This window comes from Ochotona curzoniae, unplaced genomic scaffold, assembly GCF_017591425.1.
Source record: "Ochotona curzoniae isolate NIBS_2020 unplaced genomic scaffold, NIBS_Ocur_1.0 scaffold_4683, whole genome shotgun sequence".
NCBI lineage: Eukaryota > Metazoa > Chordata > Mammalia > Lagomorpha > Ochotonidae > Ochotona > Ochotona curzoniae.
In genome coordinates, this window is record NW_024467121.1 from 917,900 (window position 1) to 938,304 (window position 20,405).

Here is a 20,405-nt window from a genome sequence, read left to right on the forward strand (position 1 = left end):
AGGAAGAGAATGAATACTGTTCTTTGCAGCATCAAGGATGAACCCAAGGACATTGTGTGAAGGGAAGTAAACCAGGCACAGAAAGACAAAGACTGCGCATCCTCCTCATTCAGATGCGGAAGCTAAAACAAGTGAATCTCATAGAAGAAAGAGAGTGGAATCATGGTGGTGAGAGGCTGGGGAAAGGATGGAAGGATGGAGGAGAGAGGGAGACTGGATAGCAGGTCGCTATACTTAGGTAGGAGGAATCTGTTCTAGAGTTCTCTGTTACCGTAGAGCAATTCTGTATCACAGCTGGCAATTCATGGTCTATTTCAAAAGAGCTGGCAGAAGGGATTCTCAGGGTCCCCAACAGAAAACAGAAATGTTTGAGGGAATGAATATATTGACAACCACACCTGGTGGTTGTCAGTATATTCATATAACGAGCTAGTTTCCTACACCCATGAATGTGAAGACTGGAAAACATTAAGGCAAGGTGTCGCCTTGGGGGTCATGTTCTCTGTTTCCTGTGGGCTTCTGGGTGCTTTTGCCCACAGTAGGACCCCCTTCCCTGGCATTGGGTAAGACCGCTCCCTGTGTCTTATCAGCCCATGCAAATGTCCCCTTGTCAGGATGCAAATTCTAAGGAGCTGGAACCCATGCCACCCTCACCAACAAATGCCACTGCCATTGTCCTGCCCATCTCACTGCCTGCCTGACTGCCCCTAGCAGAGAGCTATGGGAAGGAGCCAGCTACCGTCCAGGCTCTGGGTTCCCCTGCCACTCTTTCTTCTTTCCTTGCCTCTCCAGCCCACTCCTATCCCAGCCTCCTCAGCTCACCCTCACATCTAAGCCCAGATTCTGTCAGGATAAGGGTGAGAGCCAGGGAACTGAGACGTGCTATGTGGCTGCATTTCTGCTCCAGCTTTACACCCAGCGAGAGCCCTAAGGTGTCTAGATTTGTTCTGAGGTCTAGATTTGTTCTGAGGTTTCCCCAGCCCCTGTTTCCCTCCAAGCTGGGGACTTGGCACAGATCTAGGAGGAGAAGGCTAAAGGCAGAAGAAGCTTGTTAACAAGCACAGAGAATCTAATGCGACACCCGTAGTCGTTAGAATTAATTATCAGCTCTGGCCTGACTTGACCTCCTGTGGGATCACCATCAGATGGAGATACCAAAGGGGATGGAGGAGGGGACTGGTCTGTCCTTGGAACTGTGTGTGGTAGCTGGGGGGCTTCCATCCCAGTCCCCTTCCAGGCACACACTTGGGCAAGAACTGCAGCCCCTTGCTGCTGTCCCTCTGAGGGTACCTACAGAGGCTGCTCCTATACACCTGCTGCCACACAACCCCCAACCGCCAAACACCTCACCCTCTCCACTGGCTCCTCAGTCTTCAGCCTGCCAGGTGACCTCCCGAAGGCTTTTCTGAGTGGAGAGCTTTTGCCTTGAGCTAGTGCCTAGTGTCCGGGCAAAGGAGAGGAGGAGAGGGGAGGGTAAGTGAGGGAAGGAGAAGGTAAAGGGGAGGGAAGGAAAGGAGAGAAGAGAGAAAGGGAGGAGAGGGGAGTGGGTATGGAGGAGCAATGAGGGCCAAAGAAGATATTTAGGGTGCTGGCACCTCTGCTGGGAGACAGAAGGCCACCTTTCTGTTGTTCCTCAATTTTTGTCTTTGCTTGAAAGGTCTCAGTCATAATAAATTCACTGCCTGTCTCAGGTGTGGATATGTCCAAGATGGATCCAGGGCTGCTGGGAGCAGCTGATAGCAGGAGCGAACCTGAACTTCATTTGGGGATGCCTATAGGAAGCTGATGAGCTGCTGCACATGTTAAACATGCTTCACAGACCACCCTGCCTCATACTGGCCCAGGGTGCCGGGGTGAAGGGCACTAGCTGATCCCTTCTGAGGAGCTTGGAGTATGCTCAGAGCGACAAGGCTCCTGGAATGGCCCGTGTGCTGCTCTGCAATGCTCTGTGTGTCCTCTTTGTATGCTGCCTGCCATGCAGGGTCTGCAGCCTCTTTGGGAGGATGACCTTGCCCAGTTTCAGGGAAGGTACAGTTTTTTTGCACTTGGACTGGACTTGGCCCCGCATTCCTATCCCCCAGAACCTTCTCTTTCGTGCTGTGTTCTGCCTTTCCCGTGTTCTGCCCTGGAGCAATGGAGTGATGGAGCCTTCCCAGGGTGCCCAGGGTTGTATGTGAGATCCACTGCCTTCGGCCCCATTTCTGGAGAAAACAGCTCAAAGGAATCAGCAGGAAAGAGTCAGCTGGATGCCCACCCTCTGCCCCAGGGCCTGGCCATGTCTCCTGCAGTCTCCTCTGGCTAACACAGACCATGGTCACAGGGATCCACTTACATCCAAGGTCAGGCCAGTTCTGCATCATCTATAGGACTCCTGACCAGAAGCGTTTGTGTACTTGCAGCCAGCTCTGTATTGTTTTCCCAGAGCTGGAGTTCATGCTGCCAGAGCCTCCTGAGTTAGATTCAGGTGGCAGGGCCAGGGAGGTAGTGCATGACCCTCGGTGCTTCTCACACCCCACCCCACCCCTCCCAATTGTGAGAATCCAAGCCTCGTAGGATCGAGTTTGACCCTGGATGTGATCTCTCATGTGCCTCATTCTGACCTTAACTAGGCACTCTTTGGCAGTGGACTCTTTACTCAGGGTGTGGCTTGTCCTTCCAGCTGGGCTGCAAAGCCCAGAGCCTCCTTGCCGTTTTCTTCTTGTCCCCAGAGCTTGCAGTGTGAGTAGTTCTCACCCTGTCCTCCCCGATGAGCACAGGCAGGTGTCCAGGAGCACAGCTGAATGACCACTGAGCCAGCTGCATGTGACATCTAGGATCGGGCCTGACCCAAACCCCGCACAGCCCAGGGCTCCCATGGGCACCAGGTGGATAGCTGAATCCAGGGAGGCCCTGGGCCTGCCCGGGTACCTGCTCCTCTTCTGTGGGGGGACAACAGTGGCTACTTCCACTGTTTCTCTTGTGCTTGCAGGAACAAGGCCCAACAACCTCACAAATGCTACTGGACAGAGGTCCTAGGGATATAGACCTGGTCTAACCTTAGACATACATTGGCCCTCTATGGCCGTGGCCTGTGTTAGCCAGAGGAGTGTGCAGGACACATGGCCAGGCCCTGGGACGGGGCGGGTGTTCAGCCAACTCCTTCCTGCTGACTATTTGAACCTGGAGTTTCGGCCCAGAGAGCCCCCTTGGGGATTCCTGCACCTTTCCATTCCTGTGGCCGTGTCTTGGCCTGAAGCACTGGGCTCTTTGGGAAAGCTGCTGGCCCAGAGGTAACAACAGCAGGAACAGCGGTGGCCCAAGAGGCTTTGCCTGCAAAGGCTGGTGGGGGGAGCTTCCTTAGGCTGTTCCTAGCTGCCTGGCTTTCTCACATCACAGCAGGATGTGTGAAGTACAGGTGTGTGCCTGTATGCCCAGTGTGTGCCTATGTGCCAGGTGTCTTATAGATTGTTTGCCCTGGGGTTGACAGCATAGTTCATGACCAGGATTTTCCTTGGGCTAGTCAGTGTTAGCCAAGTCCTGGCACCTCCGGAGCACCAGGCTCAGGGCCCTATCTCCCTGTCTCCTCTGTTGAGATTAACTTCAGCTCTGAGTCACACAGGGGATGCTATGGCCCAAGGGAAAGGCCAGCATAGATAACTCGTTCCCAGCAAGGTTTATGTGCTTTCCTGGACCTGGATCTGTGAAGTTAACTTCTTTCCCTTATAGGGAAGGCTCTCATACCTGGTTGTCCTTTAGTGTCAGCTGGGGAGTGTTTTATTCCTGGATGTCCCTGTGCTGTGGGTGGTCTGCAGGTAGGGGCCTTGGAATCTGCATTGCTGTGGAGCTCTGTCCAAGTGTCATGCTGGTGTGGGAAACCTTGCCTTCCAGCCCCTTCCAAATAGCCCTCCCATCTGCTCAGGAACGTCCACAGACACCCTCTCTGGACAGATCTCTATCCTTTTTTCTTGCCTGCACAGACTTGCATTTCATGTTGAGTAGCCTTCACTCAGGGCCTGGGATCCACAGCCCATCCTCTCCTAGACCCTGCGCTGTGGCTTGCAGACACCTCCCAGTCTCCCTGCAGAGGCCACCCCAGGGACTCCACCTGGTCCAGTCCAGAGAGTATGGTTGCCGCGGTGGGCCTATCCCCTGTCTCTTCCTGGAGGTCCTCCACGCCTGTGTCTGCAGCCCTCTCTTCCAGCCTCTCTGCTTGGCCTCCATCTGTCCTGTGTCTGTCCTTGACTTTCTTTCCTTGCACTTCATGTCCTCCTCTATGATCCTCTTCCTTTCTGGGAGGCGGTTATAGCCTGAATCACAGTCTCCAGCATGATTCCCTCCCCATCTTCCATGCTCCGCCCTCAGCAGGTGGAATGGAAAATGGGAGAACCAGAGTCATTCTGTGCACCTTCTCCTCCTCCATCTCAACATGTAGCAGGTAGTGCAATTCAGGGCTGCAACCCTTCTTGTCTTTGTAAGTCTTCCCTCTGTGCCCTCTGTTATGCTACCCTAGCTCCTCCGTCATCTTGCTGTGGACTGGGCCACACTTCCTCCCCCGGCCCTCTTGCCACCTCACCCTTTCTGACCATCTTCCCTTTGGAATCACAACGTTAGTTCAAACTTGACCCTCCAGCTCTCCATTAGAACTCTTCACAGCAGCTTCCCATTGGCTGGAAGAGGAAGTCAGACTGCAGGGCCAGACCCACAGGCCCTTTCCCAGCCTGGGTTCTCCTTGCTCTTCTGCACATGCCACGAATTCAGCTATGCCCGCTATGCTCTAAGTCCTTGGACATCTGTCTCCACATGTTCTCTCTCCTCCTCCTGAGTCCCCATCAGCTACCTAGAGACCCTTAATTGTCTGCTCTTCTGTGCAGTTTCTCCTGCTATGGCTGTGCTGCATTCATAACTACTTGTGGTGTGAGTGGCCTAATGATTCTGCAATGGGAGGGGTCAGGTCCCCAGGACCTGCCTGGTCTCTTCCTCTCTAGACTCCAGCTTGGTATATGGAACACATGGGATCTGACACCCTATGGTTGGGGAGAACTCTTTACTTAACGGGTAAGATTCATTTAAAATAATTAGCACCTCTACATATGAAAATGTGCTAACACAATTTCTTAAGTTTATTGCTGAAAAGATTAAAACAATATTTTTCATCTCAAATAGACAGTCTTTACGAAGTTCTGGGAAATGCATGTTATGAAAAAGCTGAATGGATTTCAGGATTTTTTGGCACCAAAACAGGCTTATCTTCTAGTTCCATTTTCCAGAACGTGTTGGAGTGTCCTTGTACACCCATCAACTTATTCCTTCCTTATGTGGGGGGTGCTGCCTTGTATGGCAACAAGGACTTACTGTCATTGTTTCGCGAATGGTGAAATCTCTGTTGGTGCCACTGCATTTGTGTGAATCTGTTGCACAGCCAGAGTGTGTACAATGTGCTATTTGCATGTGTGTCTTCAAGTTATCATGAGTACAGCCATGTGAGTAGAGTAGTGGCTCAAATCAGTCCCTACACCACAAATGTGCTCCTGTGGGCTGACCTACGTGATGGAGAAGATGGGCATCTGGCCTACTGGTCCAGATGCTGGCAGCCTCTATTGGTGTGCCCAAGTTCAGTAGTCTACTCTGGTCCCCAAGTCCAACTTCCTGCCATTGTGCACCCAGGGAGTCAGTGGTGATGGCTCATGTGGCTGGATCCTTTGCTACTTGTGTGGGAGACCTGGATTGAATTCCTGGCTCCTGGCTCTAGCCTTGGCAGCTGCAGACATTTAGAGAGTGAACTGGTGAGTAGGAACTGTGTGTCTTTCAGCTTCTCAAACTGACAGCCAACCCAGCCTGTCTCTTCCTGATGTAAGCTGGGGCCTGTGGAGAGGTTCTTTATTTTACACAGCCCTGCACAGCTGCAGAGCCCTGGACCCCAGGGCTGCCCTTGTTCATGGCCAGCAGAGACCATGAAAAGGCCCATGGGTCTTCCATGGGATTGGCCATTCTGGTGAGATTCTAGAGGTGGTGAAGACAGGGAGAGGAGCTAGGGAGCATGGCACCATGGCACTGTGTGGTTACTGGCATCTGTGTGGCTGTGATTCAGAGTTCTCCCTGCACATGGAGTTCAGCCCCCTCCAACCTGCTCCTTCCGCAGTATCCTCCTTTGCGGTGGTGCCATTGGGCTCCTCTCACAGCCTATAGCAGACATGCATTATGCATTGGTGGAGGAGGTGGTACACAACTGTTCATGGTCTCTAAGCCCCTGTATCCACACCAAGTTCCAAGTCCACACTCCAATCATTTCTCAACTGCTACCTTTAGCTTCTAGTTCTTTTCCCATCTCAAATCCCTTAAGCCCACCAGCACCCTGCAAGCAAACTCATTTTCTGAAATCTCTAATTCCACCATATCCTCTTCTCCATGCTCCTTTTCTCCCCATAGTCTCTAAACCTACTCTGAGAGCTCAGTTTTCTACAGGTTAGGGATTAACGCTTATCCAAGCATTCAAAGCCCTGGTTAGGCTCTCTCCTGCTGTCAGCTCCCCCACATCTCACCCCGGCCCCTGCACCATTCTCTCTCCTCCTAGAGGTGGGAAAGGCCTGAACTCAAGTTCTTGCCCCCTTACTTTTCCTTCTGCAGACCTGGGCTAGCCTCCTCGACTGGGGATGAGGAGGACCCCTTTCCAGGGACTGAGCATGGAGGGGTCCTCCCACCTGTCCTAGGGACTGAATGAAGAGGGGTTCCCCTGCTCCAGGGGCTAAGTGAAGAGGGTTTCCCCCACTCCAGGGGCTGAGTGAGGAAGGGTCCCCCCAGTCCCAGGGGTTGAGTGAGAATGGGGTTCAATGCCCTGCCTCTGACTGTGGCCTGGGACGTGCTGCTGAGTTGCTTAGTCTCCCTCTGTGTATATGAGGCAGTGTGGCAGGCTGACCAAAAGCCTCCAAGAGGTCCACAAACCAGTCTTCAAAGCTGGGAGCAGGTGGTCTTGTGCGATACAGAGACTTGGCAGACTTGAGTCCATTCAGGATCTCGAGCAATCACAAGGGTTTCAGAGATTATTGAGATGGGTCTCTAATGGACACCCAATGGTCTTTGTAAGAAGAGGGCCAGCTAAGCCAAGCCAGCCAGGTGCAAAAGGATAAACATTGCTTGTTCTCTTTGCCACATGTACAAAAACTTGGAATCCTGACCACCAGAGGCTAGGGAGGGTGAGAGGATGGATACAGTGCAGGCTGCAGGCTCTCGTGTCACACAGCTGGTGGGACCACTCTGGATCACAATAACACAGTGCAGGCCACAGGTCTGGGTGCCTGGTGGTAGCTGGGGGAGCTGCTAGGGAGGGCTCCCAGAGGTCAGCCCTAGTCTGTTCTGTCTGAACTCTGTAGACCCCTGGTGTGTGTCCTGGGGTCATCTCCTGTCCCCAGCTCTCCTCAGTTTGCCTCTGTGACTGATTGCTGTGTCATCTCAGCCACCCCAGTCTCATTGGGTACTCCTAGGCTCCTGGGATCTTTGTCTTCGAAGTTGGAGTCCCTCCCAGTGGTGGCCTGTTGTCCCTTAAGGTGGCTGCTACCCTGCTTCTCCCTCTCAGCAGGGGCTGCTTCTGTGGGACCCTGGGATGATAGCTGGGCCCTTGGCAGTCCTGTGCCATACCCTCTCCAGGTGGCCCATGGACCTGTATGGCATAGAGGTGGCAGGGACTGACCTAAGGTGTGAGCAGGGAGTGCTGCTTAAAGCTGTTACCCTTGGAGCTCTTGGTGGATGGGCAATTGGGCCCTGGGTGATGACGGGCATGCAGGCTCCTGGGTTTATCTCCGAGCACTCTCTGAAAGCTGTGCTTTCTGGCTTCTGGCAGGGACATTCGTCTCGGCTTTCACCGTGCTGTGCGGAGCCCGCACCGACCTCCCAGACAGGCATGTGTGTTGCGTCTTCTGGCTGAACATCGCCGCAGCCCTTATCCAGATCCTCACAGCCATCGTCATGGTGGGCTGGATCATGAGCATCTTCTGGGGCATGGACATGGTCATCCTTGCCAGTGAGTAGCTGCAGGTCCCTGGGGTTGGGAAGAGGGCAGGAGGGGGGGACGAGGCCCAGGGTGGGACTGGGAGGTCTTTGTGTGTGGCAGGTGCTCCCCAGAGCTTCCCAGTGCTCTTGTCACTAGCAGCTATGGCTGCTTGGCACAGGGGACCTCTCCCCTGTCCTGGCCTGTCCAGCACTCTGTGGGACATTGTAAGTACATGGCAGGCCCAGAGCTAACCACCAAGTGTAAGAGAGGGGGGGAGGAAGCCCCTCTCCAGCTGTGACCTTGGCCATTGGACAAGGAAACAGACAAGAGGGAAGACTGGGCAGTGGTGGGTGTGGCATTGTGAGCTCAGCCCCCTGGGTCTGCAGTCCTCTCGCTGTCTCCCTCATGTAGTTTGCAGGAAGAAGAAAAAAAACTTCTTGGTATGTTTGTCCCCAGTTGGGGCCAAGCAGCCCCAGTTCCTCCTCCTACTGTGACAACCCGTGTTTCTCCTTCGTTCTCACACACAGTGACTGGGCCTTCACCAGTCGCGCCATGGAACTTGATGCAAACCCAAATGGTCTTGTATAAGCAAGTGAAGTGTACCTTGTTTGTAATAGCCCCTGATGGGCACCGCCTTGAAGCCAACAGCTGTTTCCATCTGCTAGCACCACTGGCCCTAATCCCTGTGCTTCCTCAGTGTCACCTGCTTTGTTAAGCCCCAGTTGCTCAGTACTGGGGACCCTAGGTCCTGGGTGCTTTACCACTCATGCCACTTCCCATCCTGTGTTCCCTCTGGTGTTCTATACCCAACAAAACCATTCCCAGTTGCACCTGCCAGAGCCATGAGTAAAAGAGCCTTACAGGAGAAGGATGACCCAGGAAGGAGGCAAGCCCAGAATCCAGGGATCCTAGAATGGTCTGGAGCTGACTTAGCCTGAACTCAGAATCCTGGGACAATCCAGGATCCAGTGTGTACACAATGGCCGGGGCCACAGCCAGTGGCCACTGGGCAAGAGAAAGTGCAGGAAGTAGAGCCTGAGGTGAGACCCTCAGAGCCAGCGGGTTGGTTAGGCAGACTGCCTGGGAGTGGCTGGGAGCAGAGGGCAGGGGAGGTGTCTGAGCATCAGAGCAAAGCAGGTAGATGCTGGGTAATCAGGGGCAGCCCGAGGAGTAAGAGGGCAGGGGGCAGCCCTAAGCACTCTAAGCAACAGTGAGTGTGTGTGTCCCAGGGTGACTCCTCTGAAGGGAGTAGCCATAGTTGACCTGTCTAGTCAGTAGGACAAGGAGCTACTCTCTCTGCTGCTGATCTAGCCCCTACTTGTAATAATGAAGAACATTTTGCAGTTGGAACAATACAGGTGGGTTTTTTCTTGTGGTGTCACACAGGTGATGTCAGCAAATATACTATCAAGAAAAACCTCAATGTGGGGGATTCAGGGAAATTCAGGTCAAAGTGCAAGTTAAATTCAGGAACTTGTAAGTGAGCTGCTGTTTGTGTCTTAATGATAACAAAGAGCAAGCAACAAAAGCCTGACTTGGTCATGGGTTAATGAACACTTGGCAACTCCATGGTGGACTCTTCTACTGCTGTACCCATAGCAGACACTGCTAATCAATCATGACACTTCCTGCTGAGCCATCTCATACTTTCTCCGCACTGGGCTGTAGGCAGGCACAGATGAAACCTATTTGTCACCCTCTTACCTGGGTCTTTACCCAAGTGTTAGGTTTTATATATGTGGCTTCTGACCACAGATAAGCCTCACTACATGCCCTAGACAGAGCTGGGCCAGGGCCAAAGCTGGAGCACTATGGCAGATTTAGTTTGTAGCAATCTGACCAGTACTGCAGCTGTCCTTTGCCAGGTCCCTGGCTTCATGTCCAGGCAAGCAAGGGCTGGGGCTCAACAGAGAGCAAGGGCAGGGATGAGCCGCAGTGTGAGTATAATTGCTTGCAGGACTGGGAGGCACTGGATAGGGCATGCAGGATCAGGAGGGGAGGCCATGTCCATCCCCCTGGTGGGTTGGCTGCTGGCCACTGTGGCCAGCCACAGCCAGCATGGGGCCCCTTATCTGAAGGCCTGGCCACCACGATGCCCCTGGCACAGCCCCCCTTGGGTCCTCCCTTCTTCCGTATTTTGCACGTTCCTGTGGCCTCTGTTTTCAGATTGCTTCTCTTTTTCTTTTTCCCCTTCTTCCTCCTGCTGCCTCACTTCCCTGCCCTGCTGCAGTTTCCCAAGGTGAGTCCTCCCAGGCGCTTCACCCCTGCTTGTGACCCACCCCACCTCACACTCCACCTCGGTCAATGGGCGTTTGGTTTGTTTTTACATTTTAGAAAAAAATGTTTTTAGAAAGTTTTAAAAAATTTGTTTATTGAAATAATTTATTTGAAAGAGAGAGAGAAACGGGTGGATAGAGCTTCCATCAGCTGGTTTTACTCCTCAAATGCTCACCACCTCTGGGGATGGGCCTTGAGGTCAAGAGTTGGGAACTTCATCTAGGTCTCTCATGTGAGTGGCAGGGACCCACCTGCTTGAGCCAGGGTGTGTATCAGCAGACGCTGGAGTCAGGAACAAAGCCAGGTCTCAAGCCCAGGCACTTTGTATGGGATGGGGACATCCCAAACGGCATCTTAACTGTGGTATCAAATGGCCACTCCTGTTTTTGAAAAACATTATAACATAGACAAAAATGGTGCACCTGTTATAATGAATTGGTAACATACACGGCAGCTTCACTCTGATCAATTCATGGCCGTGCTTGTTTGTCTTCCTCAAATCTTTCCCCCAATGCCCACCCAGCACTGGATTCTTAGCATTTAAAATTAGCAAAGAAGCTGTTCAGTAAAGAGAAGTTCCCTACTTCTCCTCTTCAGGCTAGATTAGCTGGCCAATTGGAGGTAACAACTCAGTGAATTCCACTCACCAGTCCAGTGATGGGACACAGCAGGCTAAGTTTGTGTTCTGGCTGCTCCACTTCCTATTCAGCTTCCTGTTATTGCACTTTGGGAAGGCAGCAGATGATGAGCCAAGTGCCTGAGCCCCTGCCACCCATGGAAGATCCAGATAGAGTTCTTGGCTTCAGCCTGGCCCAGATCTGGCTGTTGAGGCCATTTGAAGTGTGAACCCCTGGGTAGAAGATCTCTCTTACTCTGACTTTCAGATAACTAAATATTTAAAAGAAAATTCCACTCATGTCATTTCAGCCATAAATATTCTAAAGTATCTTAAAAAAAAAAACTAGCATGAACACAATACCTTCACACACCCACATTAATTAGCAACAATTCCTTGGTTCCAGCAGTGTTCAAATTTCCCTGAAGATCTTACTGGCATTAATGAGGTCTTAAAGGTCCAGTCCCCTTTTCCTGTCTTGGCAGTCCAGTTAGCTGGACATATGCACAGACGGCTATTTGCTCTGTGTGCTGCCTTCTTCCTCCTCCTCATTTTCTTTCCACCTATGCCCTGCCTGCCTCATTTGGGGGAGGCTGTCTGGCATCCGCTCCTGGGGCTCTGCCTTGGGAAGCTACACCAGGCCAGGTGTCTGTGGGGGGTCACTGCTGGGCACATAGTTGGGAGCACAGCAGCATGTTCCAGCCCTGCTCCAAATACCCTCCTCTCATACATTCCCAAGGAACCTAGTACTCCGCAGCTCTTGATCCATTCTTTTTTGTTTTCCACTGAAACTGAAGCCCTAGGGAAGCCCCCATCATGGGTGGTGTCCTGGAATTAGTAGTCACGGACACTCTAGTATAAACTTGGTCTTGTGACCATGTGCAGGTCTGGGGGCATATCCTGGGAAGATGGCCAGAAGGGAGTGGGACTCTGACCATCTCTTTTCTGCTGCTTCTCCACAGGCTACAAGGATCAAGGCATCCCACAGCAGCTGTGAGCACACAGGAGCCGCGGGGAGAGTCCAAGGCTCTGCAGGGACCGAGCCAGGTGGCTCCGGGCACCAAGACCTTTACATGTTTCCTTCTGCTGTTCTCAGATTTGGGGTGGAAAGGGACTATTTTTAAAAATATTATTTATTGTGAAAACGCATCTGCTTTTCTCAACAGGCTCTGAGGGCTTGCCGGGCCCTCCTCCTGTTCCAGAAAGTGCCATAGGCGCAGTACCCAGAGCGCTGGGGAGCAGGCTAGAGATAGCAGTTCTGATAGGAGGGGGGCTGGGGCACTCCAGGCTGGGGCACCCACCACCCATGGCCAGGACACAATGTGGAGCAGGTGAGCCAAGGATCTCCTGAGGGACCCCAAGCCCTACCTCAAAACCTGGTGCCCTCAGAGTGGACTCTGTGGCCTGATGGGGAGAAGGTGACCAGTCCCTAGCCCAGCATGGAGAGGCCATGGGCCTCAGGGGGAGGGTGGGTTTCTGCAGGAGTCTCCTGGGCCCACACCACTGGCCGCCTTGCCACTGAATGCTGAGCCCCGGCTGTGCTTTGTTGCCCTGTTGGAGCACTGGCCCCACTTCTCTGGAAGACAGTGACTCCAGCCTGGAAGGTGCTGACATGGCCAACACTGCTAGACCTGGGGTGAATGGGCATGGTGGGCATCCTTTACCCATACTCCTTTCTCCCTGACATCCTTGGAGTCTGAAGAATTCAAAAATGTTGGAGCTGAAAACAGGAATATGACCCACTGAGTGGGACTGGACTACCTTGGCAGGCCCCAGGCCTGTGAATGCTCCTGCAGAGAAATGTGTGACATCAGATTCACTGGGGTCACCAAGCACTGTACATAGCTGGTTTGGGCCGGGTCAGAGAACACCACTGCACGGATTAAGCCCATCGGAGGTGCAAGCCAGGTGTGTGGGTGCTGAGGCCTCTGTCCCAACATCCTCCCTGCAGACAGAGGGGTAGACTACCCATGGCAAAGGAGACCCATGGGGGTCTCCTTGGCACAGAGTTAGAGCCCCTGTGGGGGGGGGGGGAGAGAGAGAGAGAGAGAGAGAGAGAGAGAAGGTCTGGTCCAAAGGCAGGTCCTCTCCATCCTCACCTCGCCCCGCCCCTCCTACTCTACTCCCCCATGCCCTGAGAGTATCCATCTTGGAGGAGGAGCTTTCCCTGGCAGGTCACAACTGGCCAGGGTTAGAACAGGGATGTGTCTAGCCACCTGTCTTCTCCCTGCTCTGAGGCCTCGCTGCCCCCAACTCAGTGGAAGCACACCTAAGAGAAACAGACCTTCCTGGGGCCACTCATCCACCTCAGCCAGGGCTCAGCCAGGACGTCCACTGAGGTAGAGCCTCTATCCGCTCCTGTCTGCGCTTGCATTCTTAGCACCTGCTCCTTCCTCCATCCCTGGACTGCCCTGTTGGAGCACTAACTCTGCCTTCGGCCCTTCCTACTGCCTCTTCCACTTGAATGCAGCTGGGAGCTGGGAACTTCCATGTCTTCGGACTGGGGGCTCTGATCTAATTTTTATCCTAAACACCAGGATACCTCCAAGCTGGAAGCTCCCTGCTCTGGAGGAAGCCACACTGTGGGGTCAGAGCTGCTAATCCAGGAAAACAGCTTCAGCTGAGGGAAATAACAGGCTCAGCCTCCATCCCATGGCCCCTCTGTGCTGGTCCCGCTAAGTGAAGAAATCCTTAAAAGGCCCTCGCCCACCAGAGAAAGAAGGAGGATTCCATTTTCCTGGCTTGGGTTGGGGGTGGCTTCTGAGGGGGTAGAGAAGAGATAGCAATTTGTGTCGCGTGTTTAGTGACAATCCAGATGCAGGTGGGCACAGCTTGAGTGGCAGGTGTCACCGTGAGTTGCAGTGTGGGGTGGCTTCATGCAGGGGAAGTTCCTGGAAGGCCATCCCTTTCCCCAGCCCACCTTCCCCTCCCCTTCCCTGTGGGCTGCTTCTGCAGGCTGGAGCACACACCGGTCTCAGGAGGAAGCCCCTTTCCAGTTACCAGGTGTGTGGGAGTCGCTGCTGAGAGCCCACCCTCCCGCCCTGCCTGCTTCCTGAACAATGAGCCTGTGAGGGTTGCCATGTAGGTGGCACCAGCTCAAAATAGTGTCCTCTGGATTGGCCCACTTCTCCTTCCCGAACATAGGAACAGCGTGGTCTAGAGCTGGCCCCTCCAGCTGTCAGGTGGACACCTGTAAATGCCCTCCCCCCACTGCCTGCTGAGATTGGGTCCCTGGGCCTGACGGTGCTTGGCAGACATGCAGACCATCCCTTGCCTTTGTGTGTGACACAGGACTGCTGGCCCCACAGGCACAGGGTGCATTTCAGGCTTAGGCTGTGGCACTCAGCAGGAGGTACCTGCCTGTGGGAGCTGGGGGCTAGAATCCCAGATGTACAGAGAACATCAGACTCAATGAGATGTCCCCAGGGCCCCTTGGTGACAAGGTTGTTATCAGATAGTCTGGGAGTGTCCCCCAACAGTGGGATGGTTTAGGATGCCCAGCTGGGGAAGGCTGGAGTCTCGGGGACAGTGGGGAGTAGAAGGTGCCTGGGTCCAGGTCTGGCCCTGTCCAGGTGCTAGGCCTGTGGAGTGGAGGCTGTGCTGTGGGGACCCTCCCACGTCTGATCCAGCTGGATAAGCTATTGCCCTTGGCTTGGAGCCAGTCTGGTTGCACATGGAGAGGCAGAAAGGGACGTGCAGAATGGTTCACATCCCTCTATACTGGCTTCCCCAGCACATGCTGAGCATTCTGCCACTGGGATTCCCTCTGGCTGGGCTTTCCTTGGAGGATTTGCCAAGGTTGACATGGGAGACCTTGAGTATGGCTGGGGCCTCAGGCTTGCGTGCAGCTGCAGCCACTGCTGCTCATCTGTGTGTACATGCACACGTGCGCGCACACACACACACCTTTGGACAGATGCAGAGCCTGGGGCTGAGGGACACACGTGGTCCTCTCTATAGAATTGGGGAGAAGCCACCTGCTGACCCTGAGCAGCCCTCGTTCTGTTGCTTTGTTTATTTGTCCAGTAAGTTCCCTGGGAGTGCTATTGCAGATCCAAATTTGAAGCAAGTCTGGCCTCATCACCTTGCCTCAGATGCTGTCCAGCTTCCCCAGTGAGGCAGATGTGAGGGCACCTTCCCCAAGGCCTGGCTGCTGCTGCTCCCTGCAGATAGTGCTATGTGTGGGCTGTTGGCATGTGGAGGCCAATGTGGCAGGGGAAGGGCAACGGTCTTCCCAGACCAGCATGGCTTTGAAGTCCGTGTATGCCTCAGTTGGTGGGTGATAGGCTCAGCTCCTGAACTTGGCGTCTATCTTAGAGCTTCTGAAAGTCCATGGATCCTCCAGACAGAAGGACTCCTATGAAGGCATTCATGGGCCCATTCTAAATCCAAGGTCACACAGAGGTAGAGTGACCCCACAGTGTCAAGACCAGTGAGGTCCAGCCGCAGGGCTATAGGGACTGCCTGTGGACAGAGCAGGGTTGGGCCTAACAGGGGACTGGCAAGAGGCAAGCTGTGCTCCGTGGAATAAGCTGCGACTCCAACAGAGTCTGGAGCCCAGACTTTTCTAGGGAGAGTAGACCCTGCTTCCTGTCCCCTCTTGATGCATCCCAGAGGGCTGGAAGGCAGGCGACAATCTGGCTTGTACACAAGCCATTTTTCTAGCATCAGCTGCTCCTTGATTTGCATTTGCCTGGGAATCTCAGTCCCCTCCCGCACCCACATCTCTGTCTTCCTGCCTGGGTTTGCCAACCCCCAGGCTTGTGTGGACTCCACAGCGCATGCTTATCACACCCCACCCTCACATGGGCAGAGTCCCTTTTGTTTTCTCTTCTCTTTCTCTTTCATGCACCCTGAATCGCTGGGTCAGCAGGACTGGGTTTGCCCGGAGTAGGGCAGGGTTGTCCTGACTGTTCCCATAGTCCCAACCTGTCCTGGCCCAGGGACCAAGGGGAGAGCAGGGGCAGGGTATGTCCAGCAGGAAGGAGGGGCATGGTGGCTGGGACAGACTCTTGTGTGTACTCTCCTGCTCCCCCCAGGAAGGCCTAGGCAGCGTCCAGTGGTAGGGGCTGGCCCACTTTGTAGGCTGTTATTTTCCGTGCTGCTGCATGTGGTGCTGTTTTTGAAAACGACATCTGGAAAAGCAAGGCACTTGGTTCTGAGTGTACCTGCTGTGGCTGCATGGGGACAAGCGCTCAGATCTGCAGGGTTCTGCTGCTGGGTCTCTTTCCTCTCTGTTGAACTAACTGCTGTACATTTGCACTGAGCTGCGGGGACCCTACCCCAGCCCAACCCAGCCAAGGTGACAGCCCACAACCAAGGCTAATGACGAGCGCTATTCTTCAAAGAAAACTTCCAATGTTGGGGACCTCAGAGAAGCTTCCGGACTCACCCTGGACCACTCTCATAGCCTGGGGTCCAGGGCTGCCTATAGCCCAGCCTGACGGGCCCCTGTGCCCTGTAGGGTGCACTCTGCTCTCCGGCCTCTGCCAGCTTTAAAGTCTGTGACTCGAGCAGCTTTGCTGTCCATGTAATGGAAACATCACGTCTGACGACAGAAACCTGTGTTTATAACTCCATGTACATAACTCCATGGACGCACGAACTGCCACTGCATAGACAGCAAGCACGACATCCTTGGCATTCTAAGTTTGTGTGTTTGTAGGTTTTTGTTTGTTGTTTGTTTTTAATCCTTGGAAATCTGGCTTTGGAACCTTTTTCTTCCCCTCCCTCTTTTCTATGTAATAAACACTCACGTGACCTTTCTGGTGCCTTCTCATGCTCCGGTTCCCTCCCATGTTCAGAGTCAGACACGAGATGCCTGCCTCCCCACCGCCCCAGCAGCCTCTGCTGTCATGCCAGCCACCCCTCCTCAGGTCAGTCCTGTTCCATTTAAGACCCTTCTCCTGAATGCCCCTTCTCTGGGAAGCAGGTCCAACCACTTCCTCCACCCACTGCAGCTTTGGTACCCGGATTCCCCGCATCCAGAAATGCCTGCATGCAGCAGGGACCCATCAGTGCAGGTGGGCAGGTGTAGCCCACGCCTTCTCCTGGTTTCTGCACCGGCTCAGGGACATGTGTTTGCAGGTAGTTGTTGAACCAGAATGAGGGGCTGGCTACACCTCAGAGGGAACCCTGGGCTGCTGTCCACAGCCTGGCCAAGCTGTCGTGGGTAATTGGATAAAGACCTAGAAAACTGATCAGATTTGTGAGTGAGGGAAATAAATCTATTAGGTGAACAAATCTGAATCCAAAAGACTCCTGACAGGCAGAGGCCAGCTAACAAGATGAAATTTAATCATGTTACAATCAAAGTGTTGTGCCTGGAATTCGCAGCCTCCCCCATCGTGCCTGGGGATCTGACAGGCAGCTTGATGCTTACCCAAATTGTGATTGCTCCCCCAGATTGTGATGGGATTGACAAAATCCTGCAGATGTGTGAGCGGCAGCGTGCCAGGGTCTAAGGTGACATCACTTCTATGGAGAGGCTGGGTGGGGATTGTGGGGGGAGGCTGTGTGTGCCCCAACAGGGTGTGTCCAGGCACTGTTCTTGTTATTCACTCCACTGTGATCCCTTTCATCGGGTCAGCCCTGGCCCCTTAATTGGGGAGCCTGCTGGGCCTTGGGCTAGGCCCTTTCCCAGGGCCTTCTGGTCTACCAGCTGGGCCTGCAGGCTGCCATAGCCCTAGAGGGAATCCTTTGGGGAGGTGTCAAGTTCAACTCATGGATGTCATGTGTGCCTGAGGTTGACTCTAAGATGGAGACTTAACCGGAAGCATTTTCAAGGCTGCCCAGACCCTGTAGGGAGCAGTGCGTGGGGTTGAGTGTCTTCCCCATTCCCAGTGTGCTCCAAAGAAGACAGGATCCTCCTAACCAGGGAATGCTGGCTGTGCAGTCTTCCGCTTCAACAGGCACCACACAAGGTGAAGTCCGCCTCACCTCCAGCCCTGAGCAGGATGCAGCTCTCCTCTCCCGGCCCCAACCTCTTAGCCTTAGGCAGGGTGATGCAGGCTGAGCCAGCTAGAGCCTCTTTCCTAGAGAGTACACATGTCCCTAGGCCTGGAGGCTGTGGAGGGGTGCCTGGCTGCCTGTGGCCAGCACAGGGATACACCTGAAGTCTTAGGAGGGCAAGAGCAGGGTGGAGGTGGCCAGGGCAGGCATGTTGGGGGACTGGACTGTGCATCCTTCCTCATGGAGAGGTGGAGTCCAAACTGGAGGTGCTGGTGGTCGGGGAGCCTGGCACACACTGTGGCAGCACTGAACCCAGAGGCTAAGACAGGCATTTCTGGGCTCCTCTTACATGACCCCCCAATTCAAGCCTTCCAGAGCTGGTCATATAACCTGGGACTCAATTTCCACAGTACGTGTCAGGAGCAGGATGGTGACAATGATATTGTTGTTTATTATTTGCTAAGGCCTTTGCGCCTTCCTGCAGAGAGTCTAATAGGACTTGCCTTCACAGGGTGGCTGGCAAGCACTCATGGCTCTGTTTGCCTCATTATAAATCTGTGGGTGCTTGGCTGTCACCCCATTCATGTCTGAGGGCCCAAGCACAGAGAAGTCAAGCCACTTGTACAAAGACACACAGCAGACCCACGATCTTCCTCTGACCCCTGACTCCTGACATCCGGGTCCTTGTGCACTAGGAGGCCTCAGTCCAGGACCCTGCCTCTCTTCTTTTGCTGAAAGACACCTACTTGAACCACCGACTAGAACACCCCTGCCTCTTGGCTCTGCTAACATCTCTGCAAAGCAAGGTATGTGTTGCAGGGAGTCTCCCTGAGGGAGCCTGGCTTCTCAGACCCGAAAGTCTTCTCTGAAACAGCGTCAGCTCCCAAACTGCCTCCCATCTCCTCATGCCAACCACGGCCCTGCGCCAGTTGGATGTCATTGCATGGAAAAATTGAATTAAAAGCAGCATGTTGCTAATATGCACACCTGCATATCTGTCTCTTCCTACTTTCTACCTAAAATGGAAAAGGTTTATGCAAAAAATATCCCCTGTGCCTAACTGAGAAGCAGAATTTGTTTCCATTGGCTTCCTGCCCAACCGAGATATTGAGTATTAAGCCATGCAACCAGGTACACGTCTAGTAGGTCTGAGAGCTCCAAGCATTTCACTGGCCCTTCAGAAAAACCAGACAGAATGTGAGCTACGCTGGACAGAGACACAAAGCCGAGGCTTGGGAAAGAGTGATGGCACTTGAGGGGCTTGGCAAAGATTTCCATTTTAGCGTCATCTTCTTAACAGACTCCCTGCTGGTGACACCCAGGAGGGGCACTGTTCAAGGAGTGATGTGAATTTGTGAGTTTATCCTGATGTGGGATGGGAAGTGTAGGTCAAGGTCTATCGGATTTTGTGCGAGTGTGGGGTCTACTGTTGCAGCAGTGTTTGTGGAAAAACTGTCCTCTCCTCATTGAGGTACTTGTTTATCTCTTGAAAATAAGGTGGTCACAGGTGTGGAAAGCCCTTTCTGAACTCTCATGCTCCATGGGTTCATGTGAACAGCCCAGTATCTGTCTGGATTACTGGAGCTTTCTAGTAAGCTACGAAGTGCTTGTGTAGCGCCATGTTCCCCAGATCTGTTCCTTTTTAAAGTTGCTCTGACTCTGCTAATCACATATCAATTGATTAGAACAATGTCGAGCGCTGACATCTTTTTTTTTAAAGATTTATTTTTATTATTATTATTTATTGGAAAGGTGGATATACAGAGAGGAGAGACAGAGAGGAAGATCTTCCATCCGATGATTCACTCCCCAAGTGAGTGCAAAGACTGATACTATGCCGATCCGAAGCCAGGAGCCTCTTCTGGGTCTCCCACGCGGGTGCAAGGTCCCAAAGCTTTGGGCTGTCCTTGACTGCTTTCCTGGGCCACAGGCAGGGAGCTGGAAGGGTAGCGGGGCTGCCGGGATAGAACTGGCGCCCATATGGGATCCCGGGCGTGCAAGGCGAGGACCTTAACCACTGCGCCACCGCGCCGGGCCCAGAGCGCTGACATCTTAACAAGATTGAAGCTCATTCATGAACATGGTTTGCCATAAACTTAGTTCTTCTTTGTTATCTTTCATTGGCAACAATAGATCCTATACATATTTTGTTAAATTTATAGCTAAGAAAGAGCTAAGCACTGAGTTGAGTTTAGTGCTACTTACTTTGCACAAAGAGAGCTCCTTTCTTTCTGGTTCACTCCACCATGCCCAGGGTGGTTGGGGCTGGGCAGGGCCAAAGCTGGGATCCATTCCCTCACATTGTTACCTATGCTTCACAGGTCTGCACTGGTAAGACACTGAAGTCAGGAACTGCAGCTAAGAATCCAAACTGGGCACTGAGATATGAGATTTTTAAAAAAATTATGTATTTCTATTTGAAAGAAGAAGGGACCGAAAGATCTTCCATCCACTGGTACACTCCTCAAATACCGCAATGACCAAAGCTGAGCTGATCCAAAGCCAGGAGCCAGGGGCTCCTTTGGATCTCCTACACGGGCGCAGGAGCTCAAGGACTTGGGTCATCCTTGGCTGCCTTTTCAGGCTGTAAGCAGGGAG

General features: G+C 53.2%; 1 protein-coding gene across 1 annotated transcript in view; it reads left to right on the plus strand.

Annotated features, from left to right (window-relative positions):
• Nucleotides 1–11,853, plus strand: part of STUM (stum, mechanosensory transduction mediator homolog) — a 45,780-nt gene extending 33,927 nt beyond the window's left edge. The window contains exons 2-4 of the mRNA XM_040968151.1: nucleotides 7,814–7,993; nucleotides 10,194–10,202; nucleotides 11,819–11,853. Coding sequence (XP_040824085.1) covers nucleotides 7,814–7,993; nucleotides 10,194–10,202; nucleotides 11,819–11,853 — 224 coding nt within the window. The remainder of the gene's footprint in view (nucleotides 1–7,813; nucleotides 7,994–10,193; nucleotides 10,203–11,818) is intronic.
• The last annotated feature ends 8,552 nt before the right edge of the window (nucleotides 11,854–20,405 follow it).